This window comes from Physcomitrium patens, chromosome 20 (genome assembly GCF_059467195.1).
Source record: "Physcomitrium patens ecotype Gransden chromosome 20, ASM5946719v1, whole genome shotgun sequence".
Taxonomy (NCBI): Eukaryota; Viridiplantae; Streptophyta; class Bryopsida; order Funariales; family Funariaceae; genus Physcomitrium; species Physcomitrium patens.
In genome coordinates, this window is record NC_143429.1 from 15465026 (window position 1) to 15492712 (window position 27687).

Sequence of the window (27687 nt, forward strand, 5' to 3'; positions counted from 1 at the left end):
GCAGTCGATCGGGCCACTAGGGCTTTCCATCTTCATCGTCCCCCCCCCCCCCCCCCCACCCTTGCGCCTCTCGTCCTCATAGCAACGGCCTGGCCTTCGTGCATTCCTTGTGTGTGTGTGTGAGACTGCTCCTCTTCTTCCCCTGGTCCGGCTCTGATCCCTATCCGTCATCCGCGTTCCACTTCTTCGCGCAGGTTTGTTTCTCCCGCGCGGTTTTCATTCTTGCTTCTCCTCTATCTCGTCTTTCTTCAATTTCCGTTTTGTTGCATTGTTGTGTGTGAAGTCGGTTGGCCAGTTTCTTTGGGGTATTATATGCGCATATGTATATTCACGTATACATTTATTATTCATACATATATTTTTATATATGTATATATTTACAGGTCTTTGATGTGTATTTGGTTGTATTGTGTTTCGGTGGTGGAGTTTGATAGGTCTGTTGTTGAGGTTTGAGGTTGGTGGACGTGGTGTGGTAGTTGCTGCGTTTTGGGAGAGCGGTTGGATCTAGGTGTTGTGAAAGAGTGGGATGTGCGTTTTCGGGTTCCGTTCCTTTTCTTTATTCGAGTCGGTTCCCGGTAGTTCAGAGCCGCGAGGCTAGTTACATGCAGCGGTCGGTCTGCGTGGCGGTTAGCAGTGGTATATGTCCTGGAGCACTAGGATGCGATAACTCATACGCCAAGTGGCTAGGCAGCGGCAGATCTGAGGCATTGAGCTTAGTTGCGAGTTTGTGTAACTTGATCAAATGTGCTGTCTGGTTGGATGTTTTGTGTGAGGGTCCTCTGACTGTTAATTTTCGCATGCAGTAAAATAATCCAAGATGGTGGAGCAGCTAACCGAGGATCAGATTGCCGAGTTCAAGGAGGCTTTTAGCCTGTTCGACAAGGATGGCGATGGTGAGTTTGATCCTTTCCGCTTGTCTTACAGAAATATAGAAAATGCTTTCCGGATGCTAGCCTGAGATGGTTACCACTAAGATTTATATGTAATTACGAGATGCATCCGTGGTGTACGATATTTTGCCCATTTGCCTAGTAACTTGGTGTAGTACTTCCACAATGTGATCCTGTAACTTTATGTAAGTGGCTGTATTTCGCATCCTCCTCTGTTAATCCAGGGTCGACATGTGTTAAGGTTCCATTACTACCAAGGAGCTTGGAACCGTGATGAGATCACTGGGGCAGAATCCCACAGAAGCTGAACTGCAGGACATGATTAATGAAGTCGATGCCGATGGCAACGGCACTATTGATTTTGCTGAATTTCTGAACCTTATGGCTCGTAAGATGAAAGACACTGATTCTGAGGAAGAATTGAAAGAGGCTTTCCGCGTGTTCGACAAGGATCAGAATGGCTTTATTTCTGCTGCCGAGCTGAGGCACGTGATGACTAATTTAGGTGAAAAACTCACAGATGACGAAGTGGATGAGATGATTCGGGAAGCCGATGTGGATGGAGACGGCCAGATCAATTACGAGGAATTTGTGAAAATGATGATGGCTAAATAGTTTCATGATCAGTTTATTCCCTCGTTAGTTTCTAGTGGAACAGAACCTGCTGCAGCCAGAATCTCGCTGAACTAATCCTTCTTGCTAATGGTGCCTCATACGGTGCAACGATTTGTTCATCGTTAGCAAAGTCTTGTGCCCTGCTTTAGCAGTGTCAACACTTTGTTAATTTGACTATGTAGGATTATGTTCGGAAATTTCGGCCTGTTTGATCCAAAGCAATGACCTTGTGAGTCGTGGCTACTGACTGGATTTCTCATTTTCACACGTTTTTGACGTTTTTGGATCTGTCGTGCTTGAAGCCTGTCTTTAAATTCTCACGTAATTAACGGGACTTGATTTCCCCTGACCGTATTTTTTCGTTAGATTGTTCCATAATTTCCATGGGGGGGATTTGGTGACATTTATGATTTGTATGAACGTTCGATCCCCAGTGTTTACTTTTCTGGTCATTTATTTGATCATAAGTGACGCTTCGTTGCCTTATCAACAGCTCGAGACATTCAGATTCTTTGGTACTCCTCGCTTTTGTATGAACAATATCTGTACACACTCTACGTTACCATGGCACTGGTGCATTTTACGAACAGTATTGATACTTGGCCTCAACAGGACGGAAAGATGCATCGTCGCTTGCATTTTCGCGAGTGAGTTTGTCTTACTTGTATGTTACTGCCCGTAATAACTCAGTTAGATGTTCTCCTTCTCAGTTGTACACTTTTGAAAGGAAAAATGACACGTGCAGTGATGTCACACTCCTTGTGATAAATAAGTGCAATTTTATAGTGATTATTAGACAACACAGCTGGCCATGGCTCACAGAGTGAATACCAAGTTCGCAGTAAGTACCTGTCTTAGTTACTTGACCCATTCAGTTCCCTGTCACGAACTTGGTTAACTGTCCGTCATCTACTTCGATCCATGTGTACAGCAGTTCTGCCGATTTTTGCCTTTTCATTAATTAACGCCTCACAAGCAATCTCATATGTGGTTATGCAAATTTGTCTAACGTCCATGAAAATATTAGACACACTGGATAATTATTTTTTGAGTACTTTCCGTACATTCACTTGAATGCAACTTCCTCAATCACCGGAGATAATAAACTTTTACTCTTCTTTAAAACTTTTATTGTTGAAGTAGGAATACATAATTTAAGAAAGAAAAGAGAACAAAAAGATTTCCTATTCAAAATTTAATACCAATCCTGATTTGTTGGTTGTAGACTGTAAAGAACGTTTTAAGTGGTATTAATCTTCAAGCACGATAAAACTAAGTTTGGAACATAATATTTTTTTAAATTCTCTGTTCAGACTAGTTGTTCAATTGTGTTGTTTCAGCGTGGTGGCACCCTGCACACACCCTTAGTTAATTCCATTTCATCACCCATGAAGCTTCAACCCCACACCCAGAACCATTCATTCCCATCTCTACACCCAAAATTAGAGTCCCTAATATCATCATCTTTAAGCAGTTGACTCTCTCAATCGGCACTGCCACCCAGGGAAAGGATTCTTGGGACGATTCAGCATGATTCCTTACCCCCTGTGTGATAGTTTAGCAGATCCCATTTCGGTAGTCCGCGAATAGGATGAATTCATGGACTTGGTGGGGCTGCCACTGCGCGAAGTATGGAAGTGAGAAGAGGCCATTGCTGCATCAAGTTTTGCAAAGGTGGCGAGAGATTCGAGCGTAGCCCACCTCAGTAGTTGTCAACTTATCAGGTCCCATCATGTGATGGAGGTCTCATGGACACTAGTTTTAAATGTCGATGAGCTTGATTTAGGGTACTAGTGGACATGGGTTCCACCGGCACCGCATTTTCCACCAGCAACATGAGTACTGGAGCCGTAGCTCTCAAGCACTACCGTGCAAGAAGGTTGTGGCGAATGGGTCACGGCTTAGAACGAGCGAAAGCTAGGCGTGCATCACATGAAAGGCAGTGATCTCGAATATTACGTGAGTGGCTCGTAGTTTTGTACGAATTGACTTTCAAATCGAAGGTTCGCACATAATAATATCATCCAAAAAAGCAGAATGAAGTTGACCTAGCCAGCATGCCATACTTCAAGCACGCCTCTAGTGCTTTGGATATGGCACGGTGAAATAGTTCTCTAGTCTCAACAGTATTCCAGTGTGCGTGAAGCACCTTCCTTAATCGAACGTAGTAATCAAATGTGAACAAAAAATCAGAGGTTTATGACATTTACATGTTTGAAACGTCCATTCAAATTTCTGCATTCATGCTCGCAAAAAACACTCAACATTGAATAATCTGCAAATCGGACACTTGAAACTCTGTGAAGAGGTTCAAGCGACAGAGCAGACCTCTAGCATAGGTACTTCGTGATGGCTACGTGTAGTGCAACCTCTTACAATTGCTCAGTGCAAAGCATAACTTTGGACTTCATTGCATTCCTAGATTCAGCTGTTGCAAACGTGTTCAACATTCTGAGACCACGCAATACCTCGACATTAGAGAAAAGATTCCTGCCAACAAGCCACCTCAGGGACCAGGAAGTGGTGAAGATTATAAAAAAAAACATCCATCCTAATCGTCATCTGCACAATATATGAGTCATCAAATAAGTAAATACTGAAAATATAATTCAACCAGAGCAAATAATGACTGCACACGTGAGAGACACCTACAAACCCAAAATCATTTCTTCTAAGATCCAGGAGGAAAGACGAGAATCCTACGCATTAAGCCAGGAACATGTAATGCCAAGGACTCACGTCAGTCCAAAAAGATTTCAGTTGTCGCAGTGCCAACAAGGAATGCACCAAAGTTTGCTATGGTACAGTATCCATTCCTTCGGAGATAAATGCTTCCTCTTTCGGATCTGCCGTTGTTTGCATAGCTTGTGAATTCAGTACCCTGCATGTCCCTATGGTTAGCTAACTCTTGGTAATATGGTTTTAAGGATTAAAAAATTACAAATGTCATCACACTTAACGATCGACGTAGATAGTTATTTGAAGACGCAGGTAGGCAGACACGAACGACAGACTAATCTACTAAGCACTCCACCAAATCCATACCTGCACAGCTGTGACAATTCTGGTTGCAAAAGTAGCATCTCTGATAGGGGCTTCAACAAGGTCTCCCCTACTCCATACCTGATGTCACCATGGTAACAAAACGAGGTTAAGCAGCTGCTTCCTTCGTCTATAGCAACAGTCGTTCCTTACATTGCGGACGTCAGTATACATCCTAGAAGATTACCGAGATTTTGCTGCCCAAAATATTGGCTGAATTCTTGGTTTCGTGTGCACGAATTTATGAGTACATCACTTAGTTGGAGCACGAATGGTTGATGAAGCTTAAGATGTAAGACATACCTGGCTCCACTTTCAACATCAAGAGTAAGCAACTTGTGGTGTATGCGCCTATCATTACCCACGTAGCTAACCACAAGAGCGCCGGCATCTGGATGTGGCCACATACGGGAGTTGGCAAAACGAAGCAAGAAAGTGCCAGGGGTGGACATAGCTTCGTCAGTCTTCAAAAGAGTTTCTGCTTCATCTCGAGATACCATGCCCTCAATCCATTTTGGATCCTTACATTCCCAAGTAGACTGCAGCTGGGGTGAAGACAATGCTACTGCTGTAGGGTAAATCCACTGCCAAAGCCTGTCAAACTCCTCACGTGAGGTGTACTCCCCACATTTGGCAATTTGGTGCAGAAACTCCTTATCCTGGCAAGGGTAAAACCACGAATTCCAATAACTTAGTTTTTGACAATTACATTATCTTTGCGGCTAGAAAGTCTAACCGTTGTACTCGAAAACAAATTCAGATTAGAGGCAAAGTCACTATTATTGAGCCACCTATCCAAGCTAAACTAGATACATATAAACACGACATCCTGACACATATATTCTGTTAGTGAAGTAGAAAAATTACCTTGAAAGAAAAGGATCGGCGATCACAGCCTGATATCTTCATGAAGCTCTTTTCAATGTGTTTCACAACTATTGACCACGATACAGGACGGCTGTCAGCTGACATAATTTTCCACATCTCGTTGCCATCACGCAGTAAGTTCTTGCCCATTAAAATTTGATACCTGTCCAATTTTCATTACCACTCTCAGCATGAGATTGAATTTGACGATTGTGGTCCCCACACCAACTACTCTTCCCGTGTCATCAGCTAACCAAATTTCTGCTTTGAGGGTACAGACATCTGACGAATCATTAATCTTTACAATACACTTTCAAGAAATTAAAAGAAATATAAATAACAAAAACTGCAGTCATCATCTATCCATTGAAGTTTGACATTGACGCGACAATAAGATTTTTCCAAGGACTAATATAAATATATTACCAACTTTAAGACCAAACGCAGAAAGCATGATACGCATTCGAGGCTTCATTCACACGTGCTACATACCCGTTATGTCGACAACCAGTGAAATGAGACACCTTCCCTGCAAAGTCGGCAAGGTCGAGGTCGTTCCTAACCGTGATCACAGTTTTTAGGAATGCAGCTCGGCAAGTGATATTCTCCAAGCAATACTTAAATACTAGAAGATCAGAAAACCCGGTTGCGCCTGACTTGGGGTTTGGTGTAACTTCTGTTCCTGCACCTTCCAAGGGGCTACTACCTTTAATCACGTCCTGCTTGTTCAAAATATCTAAAGAACCATTAGAGTCGAGGGGGGTTGGACTCTTGCAGACAGGTCCATTTGGAGGCAGGTGACCATAGATTGGCGACCCAAAGGTTCCTCCCAGAGATGGCGAAGTTGGCAGAAGTGACCTCTGGAATGTGCCCGAAAAAGAAGCCTTCAACTCCCCATTTCCTGCTACTCCCATCCTGTCAGTGGATGTCTCAATATACACAGCCCCGATAGGAACCTTTTCTTGGTATCGAGCCCGCTTCAAAGGAGGTTGACCAGGAAGGTATGGAGATACATGAACACCACCTCCACTGTGTAAAGTTCCATTACAATGAGCATCATTGTTTCCAAGATGAGACTCTCCGCTTATCATGTCCTTGCTGCTGGGAGAGATAGTTCCATCTAGGGGAAAAGGAGGATTGTTTGGTTTTTGCTTCCATGCTCCAGCTGGAGTGCGGTGATTCCTATTCCGAGAAACGCACCTTATGGGCCTGGAGAAAGCTCTTAGGAAAGGATAATGGGGCATACTTGGAGAGTCAAAACATACACGAAAAAGCCGATTGTCACACTTTGACGACAACTGCAAAAGACATAATTCCCTCTCTTAAATAATATACGTGGGGAATCGTTTATCATAAAATAAAATTTAGAACAGTTAACCACCCAACCCTTACTCCACCTAATAAATTATGAAGACAGGAGACTGATATGCTTCACAACCCTAAAACATTCTTACAAGGATGAGGGGTTTCCAGGACACCATTAGAATTAGCTCAATAGATGACATCACACTTGACAAGAGTGATCCCTCACTCAGCATACCTGAGATATTTTCAATTTGAACGAAGCCCGCCCATGGATAAGCTTAATAGGCCGCTCTGTTGATGGAAATTCCACGCCATCAAATGTGGTTAACAGAGGTGCCTCCGCATCATCCTTGGGCTTCTCTACGGGACTTCCACTATCCGCATAAACCAGCAATGCTACCAACTGCCACAGTACAAGATTTGTTACTATGCTTCAAATTAGGTGAACAACGAATCTTAAGTACAAATTGCCGTTCAACGACTCTTGTATGCTCGCATCAACATCCGCACCGATTTTGTCAAGGCGGCATACACCTTGAAACCAGAAGAATGCGTATCGACGTTTGCTTACCTCCATTTCTTTGTGGATCGAACGTCCTAAGGCATCAAGCAACGCCACATCCAAAGCAAAGTTTCGTCGACATGAAGCCTGTACTAGTGCATGCGCGAAATTACTAGAAATTAACAAACAAAAGTGGAAAATTAATAAACATTAAGAATCAAACTAAATCGAGACCTAGCGTGGCGCAAAATTCTCAATTCCCCAGCACAGGACCCAATGAAGATAAAGTTAAACATTTTGCGTCAATCTGCATGGAAACTAAACTTGCAAACAAGAAATCGCTTAACTGCAAGCTACAGTCATTTCATGACGAACTTAAAAGAGAGCACTTAAAAAAAAATCATCATTACTAAAAATTCAAAACTTGATCTCCTACCGTGGAGTACTAAATCTTTTTGCTATGACTATAAATGTTACTGCAAATACAAGTCCACATGCAAAGTGAAGACGTGTCCAAAGAAAATGTACAAAAAGTCAACCTTTCCTCCTACAACACTCCACACCCCATCACCTCCTTCCTCCACTTCATGATCATCAGATGCCCCTGTTGAACCATCTAGAGAAAGCTCCAGTGGCGGGTTCTGCCACATAAAAGTGTACGCAGTGTCAGCCAAACCCTTCGAAACTGAAATGATAAAAAATTGGAGGCATGTCCATCTAAAGTATGATGCGAAGCTACAAAAAGCCTAACTACCACGTCACCTTTTCATAACATTCCAGCAGAAAGTATTATTGAAAATTCTTAGATGATATTTGACCAACCTTAACATAGTGGTTTGTGACAGTGGGTTGAGGAAGTACTCGCACGTAATGTGCGTAACCTTGTACACTGTTACAATCAGTATTGTCATCACCTCCCGACAAGAGGACCGTATTCAGATCACCTCCAAAACCTTGGTTGGCATCAGAGTGATTTATTTTCCTTTCTCCTACAACTCCTCCATTCAAATGAAGCCGTGCGATGTCTGGACCAATCTGATTGATTGCGCAGGGTGGTGTTTAAAACCAGTACAGTAGAAAATAAAGCAGTCTTTAGAGAATAAATCTCTGATATTTCGCAAAATGGTCATGAGCTTACCGTTGCCGTCCACAATTTTCAGTTGCTGACAATGAAAAAACATACACACTAAATTGTTCCTCAAGGACCACTCCTTGAAGCACACTACTTAATGCAATCAGTGTATTTGACAATACAAACTTGCCAAAAGGTTCAGAAAGAAGTACTTCATTTGAAATTTCAAAATAAGGTCGCAACGCCTCACCTCACATCCAATGTGGACCCATTTTTCCATCGCGCAAGGTTGATCAGCAACAACAATGATAGCTTCTTCGCGTGTACTTGTTCCATCCTCTACGGGTGGTGGCAGAGGGTGCAGGGTGAGTTTTCTATCCTCTTCAATAGTGAGGAAAGGAACTTTAGAACCTGCTTCTGAGCGTCCCTGAAGTGAGAATGCAATGTTCAATGCAGTCAATTTCTATAAATTGTACGAGCACATTTAAAATCTACAGTAAAGCATGCATTTATAGAAAGAATTAAAAGAAAATACCTTTCAACAGTGTACTTGTGGAGCTAGTTGATTATGGAAGTTTACCTGACGAATGAGGACTCCTGTCTTGCTGCATTTTAGTAGGTAAACCCAAAAACACAGAGTAAACGTGCCTTCTTCGTTCAAGCACTCTTTTTCTAGCCTCACTGAAATTTTTTCTAGGGATAAATAGTCATCATCCCCAAATATGGCACCGACTTTTCTTCCTGAAGAAGCCATGGGCTTTAGTTCAAGCTCAAGTTCAAGCTGCTATGTTCTGCCTCATGAAATTTCCTCGTTGGTAACCTGCAAAAGCTTCCTCCGTCATTTGAAGCGAAAATAATGCTTCCGAAACTGATCCCCAGTATCAAATTCTTCACTCTCACATGTAGGTCGGGTCTCTTTAAATGTGTTGCTAAAATCCTCATAAGGTGTGTCTCCGCAGCAACTCATGGAACTGCACAAATCGCCCACAAATGCATCAGAAATATTCCAACAAAACAATCCTTCTGGAAGTTACTTTCACATTACACCAATAAAAACAGAAAAAAGAAAAAGGAAACACTTTTTCTTAGCAGACTTCAACTTCACAGTCGATCAAGAAAAAAATCATACACAAGATCCTGCAAATAAACTAGTGACTGTCAACGTACTCCTCACATTGTAAACTAAAACCCATAACTTAGCTATACGCATGATTAAGAGCTCCTGATTCACTGTATTGCTCGGTACGCGCTTCCCATGATGAAGAATTTACAAACTTATGAGTAAATGACAAACTCAAACTGTGTCATAAAATAGAAACTAGCTAGCTCGTAAAACCCATCTACTATCTAGTGATGCTTAGGTGTGCCGAGAAGGTTAGGCTCATCTTCAAACATCGTTAAAAAGGAACCAAAGTGGAGGGGGAACCACCAAAAAGGACCCAAATTCTAGGACATTCAATTTCCAATGTAAAGGTCAACAACAACGCACATCATCCCCTCTCGAGGCACCCGAAAAAAGAATGGCAACTAAGAATAACGGTTCTAAAGCCAGGTCTCCATTGGAAAGCTTCCAGGAGAATTGCACCTAACCGTGAATGACCACGGATCCATAGAACCGGCATAGGCCACCGATTCTACGGAGCAATTGTGCCCGTTCTACAACATCCTCGCCGCAACTAAATTCCCCTCACCAAACCACCACTAACCCTGCCAAGCCACTTCTCTGATGACAAAAAATAAAAATAAATCATCTAACCCTCGTCCCACTGAACAAAACCACACTAAAAAGGACTTCAAACAAGGCCCAAAACCACCACTACCACCGATCATCCCTCCGTCAGCACAAAGACTCAACACATCCGCACATCTCCTCCGCAATTCCGCCAATCCACCCGCACTCCACCAGGCCGAAGTCACCAGCTGAAATGCCACTATTCTACCACTAGCACCACCTCCACCACTTCCTGCAGCCCTGTGCACGGGAGAAGGGGAACAACAAAAACAAAAAACAAAAAAAACGAGACAAATCGCACGACTCAAAATACCATAAAGCTCGAGAAGCGGCGCGAACGAAAGGTGCTCACGAGGATTTTAAGAAGAACAAGCCGCCGAGGCTGCAAACTGCAGCTGCTGCCGCACGCTCGTGAAGATCTCCCTCAGCCAAGTGCGCAGCGTGTGTGTCTCTGTGTCTCTCTCCTTCTCTCCCTTTCCCCGTTTCCCTTCCCCTCGCTGCTCCTCCCCCGTCGTGGCCTCGAAGGCTCTGCTCTGCTCAGCGGAAGAGCCCTTGGAGGTAGGTCTCCCTCTACTCTCCGTGTCTGCTGAATTGCATGAGCCCCCCTCTATCCATCCATTTACTTCATCCATCCATTTTATTCATCCATTTATCTGCATGCCCACTCCCTCATCCATCCCTCCCATCCCTGCCTCCTTCCGTACGCCGCGCGGTGTCAAGCGCAGTTCCAACCCCCGTTTTCTTGTTCCCCCTGCCTTCTTCCTCTGGATCCGCCGTGCTCCACCTGGAGGGATTAAACAAAAATTATTTCGTTTCTAACATATTTTTATATGTTAAATTATATTTTTTACTCCAAAAAAAATTTATATGTTAAATTTGGAAGTAATATTTCTTATTATAATATTCTTTAGAAATAAAAATTTTAATTACTTATCGATGCATGTTTTAATATGTTTTTTACATTGTAATTTTAAGTTCAAATGAACAAAAACTTTATGTTCCAGAATTTATGAAAAAAGATTGCAAAAGTACAATGAAATAAGTATGAAGAAAAGTAATATTATTTTTTTGGAATCAACTTAAAGCCTAATAAAAACGATAGTATTGTAAATTAAATCAAGGACACTTTAATTTTAAAAAAACTCTTTAAATATGGTATAAAAACTATTAAAGAAAAAATAAATCTTTTGAAAGTTGGTTATGTTAACAAACATTTGAATAACATATTGCTTAAGAAAAAGTATAGTTAAATTCTATTGATAAGTTTTAGATAATTTTTCATATATAAAAAATTTATTTTTAGTCCAAGATTGTAAGAATTGGCTATTTTTTGCTTAATATATAAAAAAACCTATACAAAAGTCCAACCCATTTTAGACATATTAAACAATTTGACATCTCACTTCATTTCTTAAGGTAATGTATGGACAAATAGTTTAAATACTACTTAAACTAAAAACATGGCAAGATATATGTTTAACAAACCACTTTTTAAAGAAAGATTTACTATTTACAAAAATATATTAAAACTTTTCCCAAAACCTAAAATAAAACAACCTCACTTCTATAAAAGTGTTGAATAATACGTCCCATTTGTAATCCGTATAAAATTCATGTCACTAAAATAATGATAATAACATCTAGCCTTGAACTGTATAAGGAGTTAGTGTAGGACAGCTTTAATCCGCTTTTTTGAAGTTTAAGCAGCTTTTGGCAGCTTGAATGGCTTGAGCAAGATTCAAAATCACTTTGAATTTAGTGGATTTGAACATGAGAAAATTACTTTCAAGGAGATCTAAACTCATCATGGACATCGTATGAAAATAAGTATGCAACTGCAACACAAAATCTATGCACATGCAGATTTATTTAACAGGAAAAACATGATACGATCAGAATCGCAAATTACAAGCACAACACCGAATCGAGCCGACATTGTGGTACCACGACTTCAAGCTTTTGGTTACAATCCCCACTTGTGAAAGACAATCATTCACGGTGGGTTCACTTCATTCGGAGTAGTTAGAACTCTCTGCTGGTATGAAGCCTTTCAGAGTAACGGTGTCATAAACAAAGAATAGAGTTTCAAGGATTCTCTTCGTGTGTGTCGGAACCATCCCACGAGAACACTGTGCTTCAAAGCCCTCAACTGGAATTGTGCTGTGAAGCTGAAGCCTCGCAAGATCCTCATCGAACCAGTTCTTGAAGTATCAGCAGCACTGACATCAGTCCAGCATCCAGTCCATCACATCCTCCAGCTTCGGGGGATGAATCTGATACAACCGATTCAACCAGATCAGGACCTGGACTAATTGGTGGAATCTGCGGAGCAGTTGCTGGGCCTATCTTTGTTGGGCTCTTGACAGTACTTTATTTAAAGTGGGGAGGATTTGACAACCACGAGCACCCATCTTTCTTAATGCACCTTGATGACGAATCCCTGGCATACAATCTCAAGGAACCCAGCAACTTCAGGAAGAACTTTAGTGCCTACGAGCTTCATTCTAGTGGTGGTTTTGGAGTTATCTGCGTAGGTGTGCTACCTACTAGTAGCTATTATTGCGGTAAACATATCCAAAAAACGACAGATCGAGGAGACGGGAACTATCCCGCAGAAGCCCAAGCATGCAGCAAATTTGACACCGAAATCTGCTGCAGCTGCGAAAATGGTGCCAATGAAAAGAAGCTTGTTTCTTGTCCACAAGTTCACGTGAAAAAAAACCCCGGGCAAGTGCGTCTTCCATAAACGCACTCTACGTCCGGGGGACTAGCGACACTAATCCTGAATTAGCGTTGAATTTCTGTTCTAGCGGGTGTAGCATCGGTGTAGCATGTTTGCACGAAGATCGGGTGCACTTCAGGTTGCATCGAAAATTTAAGTCAAGCAACGTGCTTTTCGATGAGGGTTTCAAGGCAGTTGTGGAACTGTAGATGCCTTGAAAAAGTAGGAGAAATGTTCATAGTTGCATGGTCTGTTGCATCATCTAGCCCATCTCAAAAACGTGTGCGCAAAGCCTTTACCGTATCTAGATCTTGCTAAGATTTTAGCCTCAGTGTATCAGTCATGCTACGTTGGGTATTTTTGGTGCTAACAGCGATCGTAATTCACAGTATTCCAGTGCTGAATAGACATGGCACTTGGGTAGATCTATGACAAACATTCACATCAAGGGTCATATTCTTAACAAGATAAGTGCATTAGTGCTTTCTAGACAATCGACAAAGTGGAGAGCATCCAATGTTTCTAGAGTCGTGTTTGCCAGTTTCTATTCAGTAATCCGTTGCAGAATCATGAATACTTGACTCCACAGTGTTGAATAGAATGATCAATTCAATTCTTGACTCACACTTGACTCAGCCCATCCAATTCTTGTCAACATTTGCCCTTTGACTGTGAATTGCACGCTAACAGGCATGAAAAGTAGAGGGATCTTTACACTAATGTAGAGTGTTATCTTGGTATTGCCCTCACCAATAGAGGGTGTAGAAACAAAAGATTGATTCTAAACATCAAGCTTACATCTTTCTTACAATGATGTATACTAAGCTTGTGCATCTGTAGAAACAATTCCTATTATTTTATTAAATGAATGTGATATATTTACAATAAAGTGAGAAAAATATACTTTGCATTTGTAAAACCAATATGTTTGAAATTTTTTGAACCCATGTAAAATTTATATGTAATAAAAAAAATATCAAGCCATATTATGATGTTCTTGATTGATCAAATTTTCATCACGCTAAGAATTTGTTTTACAAATATTAAGTTTAGAGAATCCATTAATAAATTTTTAAAAATTAATCTTTTGAACAAAGGAAGTTTTTAACCATAAACTATAATTTATTGGTTTAATATAAAAGGATGTTATAAATATCTCACATTATTCTTTATATTTATAATCAATTGATTTGATTCTCAATTATTCATATATCAAAAAAATCTTAAAGTATAAACTTAAATTCAAGCTTGTAGTTTTTTATTATTATTATTATTATTATTATTATTATGTTGAAAATAATCTATATGATCTATAAATATCTGAAAATATAAATAAATAAATAAATAAATAAAATTAAAATACATATATATATATATACATATATATTTTTTGTTTTTGTATTGGTCAATTTTATTACATATAAAATTTGTATTAACAATTCCTAAAAAACTACCAATACTATAAGTTTTTTTGATAAAATAATTATAAAATAATTATAAAATAATATTAAAATTTATATTTAATTAATTTTTTTAAAAAATTAGATATTTAATTTATACAAATTCTATATTAAGAATTTTTATTAAGAATAATCTTATAGATTTATTTTCTTTGTAAATGCAACCCATTTTAAAAAATTTAAAATTTATAAATTTAAATATTCAAAAAATATTTCTAATATTTTTAGCTTATATGAAACCTATATGAAAAAATAACATATCTATATATATATATATATATATATATATATAAATTAAAAAAGCTAAAATTATAAATATTTTCTTTGTATTTTTTGTAATCATTAAACTTAAATACTATAATAATCTAACATTCAATTCCAAAGCAAAACTATTCAAATTAGTAGTATAGATTTTTACAAAAACATTAAAAAATAAAAAATAAAAAAAAGAATTTATATTCAATGGTTGTAAAGTCCAAACTTCAATATTTTAAATGTAAGTAGGTCCAAAAGTTGGTAGGTTAAAAAATTCTTCCTAGACTTTGATTTGATTTGGAGAGCTTCTTGATCACCTTAAATTATCATTGGATTGTTATATTACTTATTGGATATTGATCTATAAGTTCTAATTCAAATAAGAATGTTCATTATTTTAAAATTGACAAGGTGTAGTTAGAATTTACACTAAGAAGAATTTTGTATGAATTACTAGTTTGAATTGGAATAGATACAACTCAACTTTAATAGAAAGAGTATATGGACTTAATTTAGAACAAACTATAGATGAGATAGGGTAGCACTTTGAAAAATAATAATATGTGTTTACAATGAATTCAATTAAAACTCTAAAATAAACAACAAAGATAAAAATTAAAATTGTGTTAATATTACTAATTATTAACCTTGGTAGTTACTTTAATGCTTTAACTATTAGCAATTAATTTTCTTTTTTTAAGCAACTATATATTTTCATGACCTAATCTGCTCTAACTTAAATTTTACAATGTTTGATTATTATGTGGATCAAATATCTTTGATTTGCCCTCTATGGTAAAAATTCTACTAGTTCAATCTTTACATAGAATGAGTATCTATAACTTACCTTCTATTGTCATGACTCTATTGATTTAAGTCTCACTACTAGGTTGATTATTCCAAATTGGACCAATTAGCAATCAGATTAAAAAAATTAATAAATTTAGTCAAAATTTTAATAACTAAAATTAAATTTCTTACAAAATAACCATAAGACTCATTTTAAATTAATTTTTATCTTAAATTTTTTTTCATGTTTTTAAAAATTATTTTTATATAAATAAAATAAAATATTTAAAATTTTCTTAAAATATTATAAAAATAAGATATATATATATATATATATATATATATTATAAATTTAATAACTGAATATAATGAAAAAAAATTAAAATGTAATATTTCTTAAATGTTTCTAAATCTAGCTTATAATTAGTTTTTAAATTAAAATTCATAACTATTAAAAATAAAAGCTAAATATAAAAGTAAAATTTATATTTAAAAAATGTATAGTTATTTATTTAATATTATTTAATACTTTTGAATAGTGCCAAAATTAGAAAAAATATTATTAGATTTTTATTTCTTATTTATGATATTATTTTTTAACAAATTAAAAATTCTAGATTAAATGTATTTAATTATAATAGGAAGTATTAGCTACATTGTTAAGTTAGTGGCTCTATAATAGAAATAGCCAAGATATCTAAAATGAGTCAAAATTAATATAATAGTACCATCATATTCAAGAACTTCAATAATTTATAAAAATATTGCAATAAAAATATGCTATTATCAATAAATAATACAATAAGGCTTTTAAAAAAACTCTACAATTCATTACAAAACTGATATAAAGAACTAACGATTATTTTAAATATCTTACATAAACTTCAACCACTTTTTTATTCTGCTACATTGTTGAAATTTTTAAAAGTATATCTAGATATATTTTTATTACAATAAATAATATTATTACTCTAATATATATATATATATATTTAAATAAAGTACACAATTAAAATCTTCATATAATATACAAATATCTATGTGTTTTATTAGATTTATTCATATTCATCTCCATAGATTTTCTTTTAAAATTTAAAATGATGAAAGACTTTAGTACCTAAATTTACTATATTTAGTTATATCTTTAAATTATAAAATATCTTATAAAATCTATAATTAAAAAAATATGAATTATATTTAATTTAATTTAATTTAATTAAAGCCTTATAATACATAAATATTATTCTAAAATATATTATGTACTTTGATGTAATAAGAATATTTTAAAAGACAAAACAAAATAAATGTTTCAATATATCATCTAAATAATAATTAAATTTTATATTTTTTTAACTTAATATTATAATACTAAAAAAAATTTTAAATATGATTTATAAAATAAAATAAAAAACTAAAATATATAAAATTATATTATTTTTTAAAATAATAATGATGATAAAGTATTTTTACAACTTATAAGCCTTTTTATTATTTTAATAAGTCTTACAAATTGGTCAACAATACAATTTGATTCTTTTAACATAAATAAATTATTTTTTGTATGTCTATTTAAGAAAGAATTAGAATGTAACAATAATAAAAAAAGAAGTTAATAAGCTACAAAGAACCAAATACTTTTAATATTTTTTTTAATGAAATTGAAGACAAAGTCAAAAAAATTTATTTAAAATAATTTTAAGATTAAAAAATTATTTTAAAAATCCTTATTGACTTAGCCAAACAAATTACCGACAATAATGTTATAACAAGATTTATAAACCAAGGTTCTATACAAAATCTTTTAAAAACATTTAAACACTCTAAAAATCTTGAATTAGTATAAATTAATATAAAAGATCATAATAAACTAATGTAAAAGAAAATTCTTATTACACTTATTTATAGCAAAAAAATGACTATTAAACCTTTTAAAAGAATATATTTGACACATAAAGAATAAATTTGTTGAGGAACATGATAACTAAACTATTAAATGTTAGATTTGATGCATTATTCTATTACTAAATTTGATAACTAAACTATTAAATGTTAGATTTGCTTTTACATTACTTCTAAATTGCTTATAATTGTCATTAATACTACCCTCCAAATCTTAGATATGTGTATGATTTCTTTTTAATATAATAAATAGAAACAAAATTGAGCTGACATTCATTAAAATTTTAGATTAAATTAAATAGAAACAACCAAACCGTTTAGTCATAATTTTGCTTATATCCATTGAATATCAAGTAGGTAAGTAAATACAAAGTATATCAAGAAAATCTTGAAAAGACTTATCACAAAGTAAAGTGACATAGATAATGAAAACATAAAAAAAAGATAAGTAAAAAATGATGCATATGACATCTACTATTGTACTCATTGAAAGTTGTAGCACCAATTGCTCTATTCTTTTGACCAACTTTCATTAGGTCCAACATATCCTTTCTTGATCATATTGACATCCTACTAACATCAAGAACATTTAGACCATTCAACTAAGAGTTGTTCCAAATTTCAAGCATGTTTATGGTCAAGATAGAAAGAAATATTCCTAATATATTTATTTTACAAATGTATACTATCTAATTTAGGAGAGTGAAGAAGAAGAAAAAAAATAAAAGTCCAAGAAACTAGCTAAGATTCAAGCTCTAAGTTCATCAAAATAATATTTCTTTTGAATATTGTTTATAGATAAAAGATTCCATATATATTAGTTGTAAATCTCAAGCATGTGCACTCCATGTCACAGCCATAATCATGTAAGCTAATAATTACATATAGAAATAGGTAGAAGTAAGTAAAAGTAGATAAAAGTAAGTTAATTCTATAATATTTAATATAGAAGCTTCCTAGAAACTTCCTAGACGTTGCTTTGACTTCATAGGTGTCTTTAATTGACTTTTTGGATTAGAAACGTGGTCAACAAGTTGGCCATGTGCCACACATGTTGTTAGCTTGAAGATCAAGCTAACTATGTGGCCCACACGTAAAAAAACTTGCCTTGTAAGTCAAGGCATGTGTCCTACAAAGTCAACACATATTGGAGGTCCTATAGAACATCGCCACGTAGCCCCTAGTTAGATAGTATATATAGAGACAAGAGTGAAGGCTTCTTCACTCTTGTCAACTCCTTTCTTGCTTCTAGTCCAGGTTCAAGAGTCTTTAGTTTCTTGTCTTGTGGCAATAGCCATTCCAGTTTCCTTTTAATATATCTACTTGTTTATATTTTGACTTGTTATATCGAGATAGCCTTTTGGTGTATATTTTCCCTCATTGAGTCTTTGTCCTTGACAGATTGACAAGAGTACACTTACAATATCAGAGCTTTGTTTTTTCTTGAGTAAGAGTGGATTACCCCTTTCTCTTGACAAGACATAAGCATATTAGAAGTTTGCGGATTACCCACTTCTAAACTGATATTGTTCTTAGTATCTTCTTTGTTATCAAGTCTTTCTTTTCTTTTGTCTTGAGCAATATCAAACAAATTTTTCTTCTTAGTGTCATTATGGCAGAGCTTGTTGAAATGAAGAGTGCAATGGTACAAATGCAAGAGCAAATGAGGGAGTTAATGCTTGCGATGCATCAACTCAATTCACCAACACAGGAAAGAACAAGAATAGCAGAAAGTGGAGATATAGAGATGATCGGAGCTGCTTCAACATCTACAACAAATCACGTTCCTTCACCAATTGTACAACACCGTGTAAGCACTAGACAACCAAGAATTACCTTACCTGAGAAATTTGATGGTACGAGATCAAAGTTTCGAGGGTTCATCAATCAAGTACAATTGACAATTGAACTTCAACCGCAAAGCTATCCAACTCCAGGATCACAAGTCAGGTTTATTGGCACTCTACTTTCTGGTTCTGCATTATCGTGGTTTTCGTCTTTTTTTGAACAACGAAATCCAATATTGGACAATTTGGAAGCTTTTTTGGCGGAGTTTCGATATGTATGGTAAACATGATGCAACTCGTGTTGCAACAAATAAGATTCGAATTCTTCGACAAGGAAATCGCTCAGTAACAGTATATGCTTCACAATTTCGACAACTTGTAATTGACATCAAGTGGGATGATGCTGCACTCATTAGTTAATTTCTTTATGGATTGCAATACAAAGTAAAGAAATTGATGCTCAACTTACCTAATCCTCAAACTTTGAGTCAAGCAATCGATTTTGCGGTAAAATGTGATAATCGACTTTTCGAATTTCGATCCGAGAATCATTCACGGGAACCTCAACGTTATTACTCAATGGCAACATCAACATCTTTGCCAAACGTACATTCAGAAGTAGAAGACATGCAAATTGATGCGGTACGTTTTAAACCCCTAACTGAGCAAGAAAAGATTTGTCGTCGTCAAGAAGGATTATGTTTATATTGCGGAGAACCTAAGCACACTGCTCAACATTGTCCAAAGAAACAACGCAACTATAAAATGAGGGGTACGACGGTCAAAGAAGACAACATGTCGGAAAATGGATTCGTCCAGCTACAATAGGGACCGTGCAGCTGGAACCTTGTACAATTCCTAATGAAGGTCCTATCCTCTCCTCAGAACCCTCTCCTTGTTTTATAATAGACTTATATTTAGGACCTAAGAATTACAAAGCCTCTGCTTTATTAGATTCGGGAGCCTCAGCATGTTTTTTAGATGAATAATTTGTTAAAAGTCGTAAAATATCCTTTGTACAGAAACCTAAACGAGTACATGTAGAAGTCATAGATGGTCGTCCCTTGTCTTCTAGAGATGTCACTCATGAAACTCATCCTATAAAAGTAACAATAGACGGTCATGATAGCTACATAGCTTTTAACATAATTAAATCCCCGTCCAATCCAGTTATTTTAGGTTTATCCTGGCTAGAAAAATATAACCCTCGAATAGATTGGAATTCGTGTAAACTTGACTTTTCCCAGAGCGTTATTAATAGTTCTACCAACCAAGTAAAAAATTATAAGTCTAGTATAGTAAAACCTGTACTGATAGGTGCAAAAGCATTTATACACGCAGCAAAAGAAGGATCAACTTTTGCTATTTATGCTGTACCTATTTCTGAAAACGTAAAGACTTCAATTGGCATTCCAAGTCAATATCAGGAGTATCAAGACGTTTTTGAGAAAAAGAATGCAGATATTCTTCTTGAGCATCGCCCATATGATTGTTCAATCGACCTCAAGGAAGGAACTCAGCCACCATTTGGACCAATTTACTGTTTATCGCAAGATGAGATGGCTGAACTCAAGACATATATTGACGAGAATTTAGCGAAGAATTTCATACGCCATTCAAAATCTCCAGCAGGAGCTCCAATTCTATTCGTAAAGAAAAAAGATGGATCTTTACGAATGTGTGTTGATTATCGAGGACTCAACAAGATCACAATCAAGAACAGGTATCCATTACCTTTGATATCAGGACTCCTTGACCAGTTGAATCAAGCTAAGATCTATACAAAAATAGATCTAAGAGGAGCATATAATCTAGTACGGATCAAAGAAGGAGATGAATGGAAGACTGCGTTTCGAACCAGGTATGGACATTTCGAATATAATGTCATGCCCTTTAGACTCACGAATGCACCAGCTGCTTTTCAACATCTCATGAATGATGTATTTCGTGAATTCTTAGACAATTTTATCGTCTGCTATCTAGACGATATCTTGATCTATTCTAAGAACGTCGAAGAACATGAAATACATGTTCGTCAAGTATTACAAAAACTTAGAGATGCAGGATTGTACGCCAAGATGGAAAAGTATGTATTTCATACTACTCAAGTTGACTTTTTAGGATACATCATTTCAAATGATGGTCTCATGATGGATTCTAAGAAAGTCCAAACAATCATAGATTGGAAGATTCCAAGGACAGTAAGAGATGTCCAATGTTTCTTGGGATTTGCCAATTACTATCGGATCTTCATCAAAGATTTCTCATGAGTTGCAGCTCCACTTATACACTTGACTAGTAAAGATAAATTCCAATGGAATCAAGAAGCGGAAGCAGCATTTGAAGCCTTGAAGATATCGTTTGTCTCTGCACCAGTCTTATATCGTGTTGATTTTTCCAAGGCATTTTTTATGGAAACAGATGCATCAGATTTTGCCTTGGGTGCAGTTTTATCACAAATGGGAACAGATGACAAACTTCATCCGATAGCTTTTCATTCAAAAAAATTCTCAGCAGCCAAGATCAATTATGAGATCCACGATAAAGAACTTCTTGCGATCGTGGATTCCTTTCAAGAATGGCGTCATTATCTAGAAGGCGCTTCTAGTCCAGTCACTGTGTATATAGATCACAAGAACCTCGAGTATTTCATATCAGCACGCGTGTTGAATCGTCGTCAAGCTCGTTGGAGTATGTCTTTGTCAAGATTCGAGTTCATTATCACTTATCGGCCAGGAAAACAACAAGGTTTATCCGATGCCCTATCTAGACGTTCTTATTTTGCACCAAAAGAAGGAGATGCAGCTTTTGAGCAAAAAAGAACGGTCCTCTTGAAATCGGAGCAATTTCATCTTCGAGCAATGAAATCAACATTGACTGTTGATTCAACTTTTTTCAAGCAAATCCAGTCCAGTATGTCCTCAGACCCTCTTGTTTATGATATCGAGAATAATTCTTCCAAATCTCATGATCCTTCTAAGTTCGAGTTCAAGAATAATCTATTATATTTTGAAGGACGCCTATATGTTCCAAAAGAAGAAGCACGTTTACGTGTTCTTCAAGCACGTCATGACTTTCTAGCAGCAGGGCACTTTGGATATAATAAGACTTTGGAACTCATATCAAGAGATTTTTGGTGGCCACAAATGTGGAAGTCAGTCAAAGACTTTGTACAATCATGTGATATTTGTTCAAGATCAAAAATTCCTCGTCATCGACCTTACAGACTTTTTCAGCCATTACCTATACTAGAACAACCATGGTCTTCTGTTTCTATGGATTTCATCATAGATCTTCCAAGCTCAAGATCTTATGATTCTATATTTGTGATAGTAGATCGTTTCACTAAGATTGCACATTTTGTGCCATGTACAAAATCTATCACAGGTGAAGAAACAGCTAAGCTTTTCATTGATAATATCTATCGCTATCATGGATTACCTAAAGATATCATATCGGATAGGGGAACTCAATTTGTGTCAAGATTTTGGAGGACCCTTTTCAAGATTTTAAAAGTGGACATAAAGCTATCTTCGGCTTCCCATCCTCAAACTGATGGACAAACAGAGCGCGTAAACTAAGTCTTGGAGCAATATTTAAGGTGTACTATCAACTACCAACAAGATGATTGGACAACCCTTCTGCCATTGGCAGAGTTTGCTTATAATAATACGGTACATTCTTCCACGCAACAAACACCTTTCTTTGCCAATTATGGCTATCATCCACGACTTGATACTTTTGATTTTTCAAAAGTTGATAATCCTACAGCAGAAGATATGGCAAATCGGTTGTCAGAGTTACATGCAATAATGAAGACGCAATTGAAGGAAGCTCAAGAACGACAAAAGATAAACGCAGATCTATATCGTAAGGAGCAACCACAAATCAACGTGGGTGATAAGGTATGGCTACTTCATCGCAATATCAAGACTACTAGACCTTGTGACAAGTTGGACTATCGTAGGCTTGGCCCCTTTTCTGTTTCTGAACAGATCAACCTAGTTGCATATCGGTTATATCTACCGGAGTCAATGAAGATCCATCCTATATTCCACGTGTCTCTTCTTGAACCATATAAGACAGTGGATATACAAGGAAGAAGACAAATGCCACCGCCTGCTATAGAAGTAGATAATAATGAAGAATTTGAGGTGGAAGAGATATTAGACTCAAGGCTGCGCCGAAATAAGCTGGAATATCTTGTTCATTGGCGCGGATATGATATTAGTGAACGCACATGGGAGCCATCCAGGAATCTAGGAAATGCATCAGCTAAAGTCAAAGTTTTTCATCAACGACATCCATCAAAACCAAGATGAAAATCTCTCTTATAAAAGAGACAAGATTGAGGCAAGATAACATTCAATTTCCTATCCTTATTTGTAACTTCTTTGCATTTGTGACGCTAATTAGATGGAGAGCCAACAACCAGCGGATTCAACTCAAGAACCTTCGTTTGCTGACCTGCCGGACGAGACATTACGATTGTCACAACCTTCAAGTCGACGCAATCGAGATGAAGATCTTCAAGAACGACATGTTCTTCCTCGAACAGATGGTGAGATACAATGCGTTTGGTATCACGATTTGGGAAGGGACTCTCGATGTTTGGTGATTTTGCTAGAGGTAGGAACAACTCCTCATGGTGTTCCAAATATTCTATTCGAAGGAAGTTACGAAGGCCTCAACAATCATCAAATAACTGGGTGGTCTTCCCGCCCTGGTATGGGACACTACCGATGGTTGAGAGGCCCTATCAATCATCTTCGAAGAGAACAGAGATCAGAGTATGTGGCGAATACAATTCGTCGCATCATAGATTTCCTCAACATATGATGACCGCTCCTCGTGGAACTCATCTCTAGAAGGGGGGGTAATGTCACGGCCATAATCATGTAAGCTAATAATTACATATAGAAATAGGTAGAAGTAAGTAAAAGTAGATAAAAGTAAGTTAATTCTATAATATTTAATATAGAAGCTTCCTAGAAGCTTCCTAGACGCTGCTTTGACTTCATAGGTGTCTTTAATTGACTTTTTGGATTAGAAACGTGGTCAACAAGTTGGCCATGTGCCACACATGTTGTTAGCTTGAAGATCAAGCTAACTATGTGGCCCACACGTAGAAAAACTTGCCTTGTAAGTCAAGGCATGTGTCCTACAAAGTCAACACATATTGGAGGTCCTATAGAACGTCGCCACGTAGCCCCTAGTTAGATAGTATATATAGAGACAAGAGTGAAGGCTTCTTCACTCTTGTCAACTCCTTTCTTGCTTCTAGTCCAGGTTCAAGAGTCTTTAGTTTCTTGTCTTGTGGCAATAGCCATTCCAGTTTTCTTTTAATATATCTACTTGTTTATATTTTGACTTGTTATATCGAGATAGCCTTTTGGTGTATATTTTTCCTCATCGAGTCTTTGTCCTTGACACTCCATTGTCATAGTAAAAAACATCTTATTTTCTCTAAGTTATGTGAAAAAAATTATGAAAGAATGTATAATTAAATCTCTAATTGATTGATGTCACGTTTTTTGGACTATTCTATTATCAAAACAAAGCATTAGATTTTAAACGTATCAAAAAGTTTAATATCCTAATTCATTTAATAATAATGATAATTGCCTAATTTATTTAGCAATGATGTTAAGTTACATCAATTTCTTATATTAGAGATAGTCAATGGTATGAGGTTTTTCAATTCATTTAGGAATAATGTCAAGCTTGAGTACCCCTACATATTCAAGGTAGTCAAAGATGTGAGGTTGCCAAATTCATTTGGCAATAATTTCAAGCTTGAGCACTTTTTCATATTCAAGGTAGTCAAAGATGTGAGGTTGTCAAATTTATTTGGCAATAATATCAAGCTTGAGCACCAACTTATATCAAAGATAGTCAAAGATGTGAGGTTGCCCAATTCATTTGGTAATGATGTCAAACTTGAGCACCCCTACATATTCAAGGCAGTGAAAGATGTGAAGTTACCCAATTCATTTGGCAATGATGTCAAGCTTGAGTACTGCCACATATTCAAGGTAGTCAAAGATATGAGGTTGTCCAATTCATTTGACAATAATCTCAAGCTTGAGGACTCACTTATATCAAAGATAATAAAAAATATGAAGTTGCTCAATTCATTTGGCAATGATGTCAAGATTGATCACCCACTTATATCAAATTTAGTCAAAGATGTGCAGTTGCCCAATTCATTTGGCAATGATATTAAGCTTGAGCACCCACTTATATTAAAGTTTTTCAAATAGAGAAGACTTCCAGTTGATGTTGGTAATGAACATAATTATTTACAATCTTTCAAATTAAGTTTCTTCAAAGAAGTCATATACTCCAAATTATTTAATAGCATAGTTAAGTTTGAGCATCCTTCTAAGTCAAGTTCCAATAATTTAGCTATTCTAAAAAATAAATTTAGAAATATTTCTATAAAAGAATAATTTCTCAATTGTAAGATATTTAAACTCTGAAATTTTTTCCAAAAATCTATATTATGTAGCATTTGCAATGCTTTGTTTGTTGATTCTTTTGGTAAGTTTTTTTCTTTAGACATATATAATAGAAAATATTTTAAACTAAGAAAATATTTTATCAATACAAAAAATATGCTTAGTATTCTTATAACAATATTGGGTGCAAAATCACCAATATTACAACTTAAAAATTGAGATGATGAAAAAGAATCACTTCTTATTTCACTTATAATGTTATTTATATTTTTGTAAAATAATCCCTCCAACTAAAAATCAACACAATTAAATACATAATTAGATTATAATTTTTGTATTAGTAATATATTTAATGTACATATAAATCTACTTACAATATAAGATTCATATTTATGTAAAATACCTTTTTATTGATATACATGTAAAATATATAGTATAAATAACATAACATATAAATAAAAAACTTCTAATTTTTAGTTGTTTATTCTTTTTTAATACTATTATTAGTTTTATACATACCATTTGAATAATAATTATGTGAAAATATCTTATTTGATAATCCATGAAATTGATCTACATTCAAGTTCCACATTCGTGTGTATTTATACTCCATTTCCTTCTCAACAATGTTTCTACCCATATCTTGTAGCTAATCAAGTATTTGTATAATTCCATCTTTGTCTACTTTTATCAATGATTGGTAAATCAATGTATCTAACATAACTTCTATATCTTGTTTAAATATTCTTTTTTGATTATTATCCCACATTTGCAATGTTCTTTCTTTTAACATGCCTTGTGGACTCACATCACTACAAAAGAAACAACATATGTCCAAAAACATTTTCTTCTTTCTATCTTTCAAATTGTCAAAGCTTACTCTTAGTAACTTCCAAATCTTGTAGTTACTATTATTTTCATCTCGATCCAACTCTCTTCCTCTTTTCAACTTTTATAGAGTTCACTCCCAACATCTTAATCTCTTATTCTCTTTCAAAAATGCTCCTATAACTTTTAGATTTAATAGTAGGCCATTACATACTCTGACAATCTTTTTGCCAACTTCAACTAATTCATTGGATAGATTTTCTTGACCACAAGAATGAGTGATAAAGAACTTCATACGTGTTTCTTCATCAAGTTCTTTAATATTTATTTTACAAGATTTTTTACCACAATGCTCTATTGCTTTTGAATCTTGAGTGGTTGCAACCAATGTGCTACCATTGCTAGCAAATATGTCATCTATAAGTACATCTTCAATTTGGCTTTGATTCTTCACATTGTCAAACACCAAGATAGTTTTGTTCTTTGCTAAGAATGATTTTAACATTTCTTGAGCTTCTTTTAAATCACTAGATTGTGATTTGATTTTGAATTGTTCTAAAATATTGCAAGAAGTTGTGAAGCAATCAACACCACTTTCCATGCACTCAACAAAGCATAAAGCATTATATATGTCTTTTATATCAACCAATATAGCCTTTGTTATTGTGGTCTTGCCTATTCCACCCATTCCAACAAGACACAATACCTTCATTTCATTTATACATTCTTCTTTTATTTGAGATAAATATTATTCTCTACCAAATATATCTTTATCAAGTAAATCAACATACAATTAGAAATTCAACCACATATTAACAAAAGAATATTATTAATAATAATAATCATAATAATACTTATTTTTTATTCTAATCTAGATTTATCAACTAATACTCATGACAAGGCATATAATCCTCACTATAAGTATGTAAGTGTATGTGCCAATACAAAATTTAAGCAATCTAATAAATTCATTACATACTTTCAATAATTTTTTGTACAAGTCTTATCTTTCGTAATTGATAAAGTATTTGTTGCAAATCTTCATTTTGATAGTAGTTTTTCTTTGATACTCCAAAATAAGGTGCATTTGGCACATTCATTCCAACTAAAAAATTATATTTTAATAAGTTTAATCTTTTACAAATACTTGCAAACTTTGGTCGATGCAAAGGATTCAACCTCCAATATTCTTTGATAAGTTCTATGAAGTTATCACAATTTGAAGGTAGCTTTGGTCTTTCACCTTTTTCAATTCTTTCTAATATCCCTTTTAAGTTACAAACATCATGAAATGGATTTTTTTTGAAAGAATCTTAGAACATATTATTACAAATGAGTAAACATGAGCTTCAAAAGGACACATTGCTATTGTTTGAAATCTATTTTTCAGTGTCTCTGGAGCCATATATTTAGGACTATCATAAATATAATTATGTTCTATGGTTTTTGAATTTCTTCCAA

General features: G+C 35.4%; 2 protein-coding genes and 1 pseudogene across 6 annotated transcripts; 1 reads left to right on the forward strand and 2 right to left on the reverse strand.

Moving 5' to 3' along the window:
* Positions 1–121: 121 nt before the first annotated feature.
* LOC112273093 (calmodulin-2/4) lies at positions 122–1727 on the forward strand. Of its 2 annotated transcripts, none has more exons than XM_024501482.3 (3): positions 122–194; positions 804–893; positions 1115–1727. In XM_024501482.3, exon 3 carries the CDS (start codon positions 1164–1166, stop codon positions 1503–1505), a length of 342 nt encoding a protein of 113 aa, XP_024357250.1. In that variant the 5' UTR covers positions 122–194; positions 804–893; positions 1115–1163; the 3' UTR covers positions 1506–1727. The 2 variants fall into 2 exon arrangements, with proteins under 2 accessions (XP_024357250.1, XP_024357249.1); XM_024501481.3 differs by having other exon boundaries at positions 1132–1727.
* Positions 1728–3716: 1989 nt separating this feature from the next.
* LOC112273091 (SH2 domain-containing protein A) lies at positions 3717–10590 on the reverse strand. Of its 4 annotated transcripts, none has more exons than XR_002966897.3 (13): positions 10378–10546; positions 8874–9264; positions 8544–8720; positions 8044–8256; positions 7761–7862; positions 7291–7368; positions 6955–7122; positions 5907–6712; positions 5415–5577; positions 4851–5206; positions 4551–4628; positions 4245–4386; positions 3717–4067 (listed from the first exon to the last, which is right to left on the reverse strand). XR_002966897.3 is itself a non-coding variant. In XM_024501476.3 (12 exons), exons 2-12 carry the CDS (start codon positions 9045–9047, stop codon positions 4302–4304), a joined length of 2400 nt encoding a protein of 799 aa, XP_024357244.1. In that variant the 5' UTR covers positions 9048–9264; positions 10378–10590; the 3' UTR covers positions 3717–4301. The 4 variants fall into 4 exon arrangements, 2 of the variants coding, with proteins under 2 accessions (XP_024357244.1, XP_090101277.1); XR_002966898.3 differs by having other exon boundaries at positions 3961–3995; XM_024501476.3 differs by having other exon boundaries at positions 3717–4386; positions 10378–10590.
* A 104-nt stretch (positions 10591–10694) lies between these two features.
* LOC112273208 (TMV resistance protein N-like) lies at positions 10695–26914 on the reverse strand (annotated as a pseudogene).
* Positions 26915–27687: the final 773 nt, after the last annotated feature.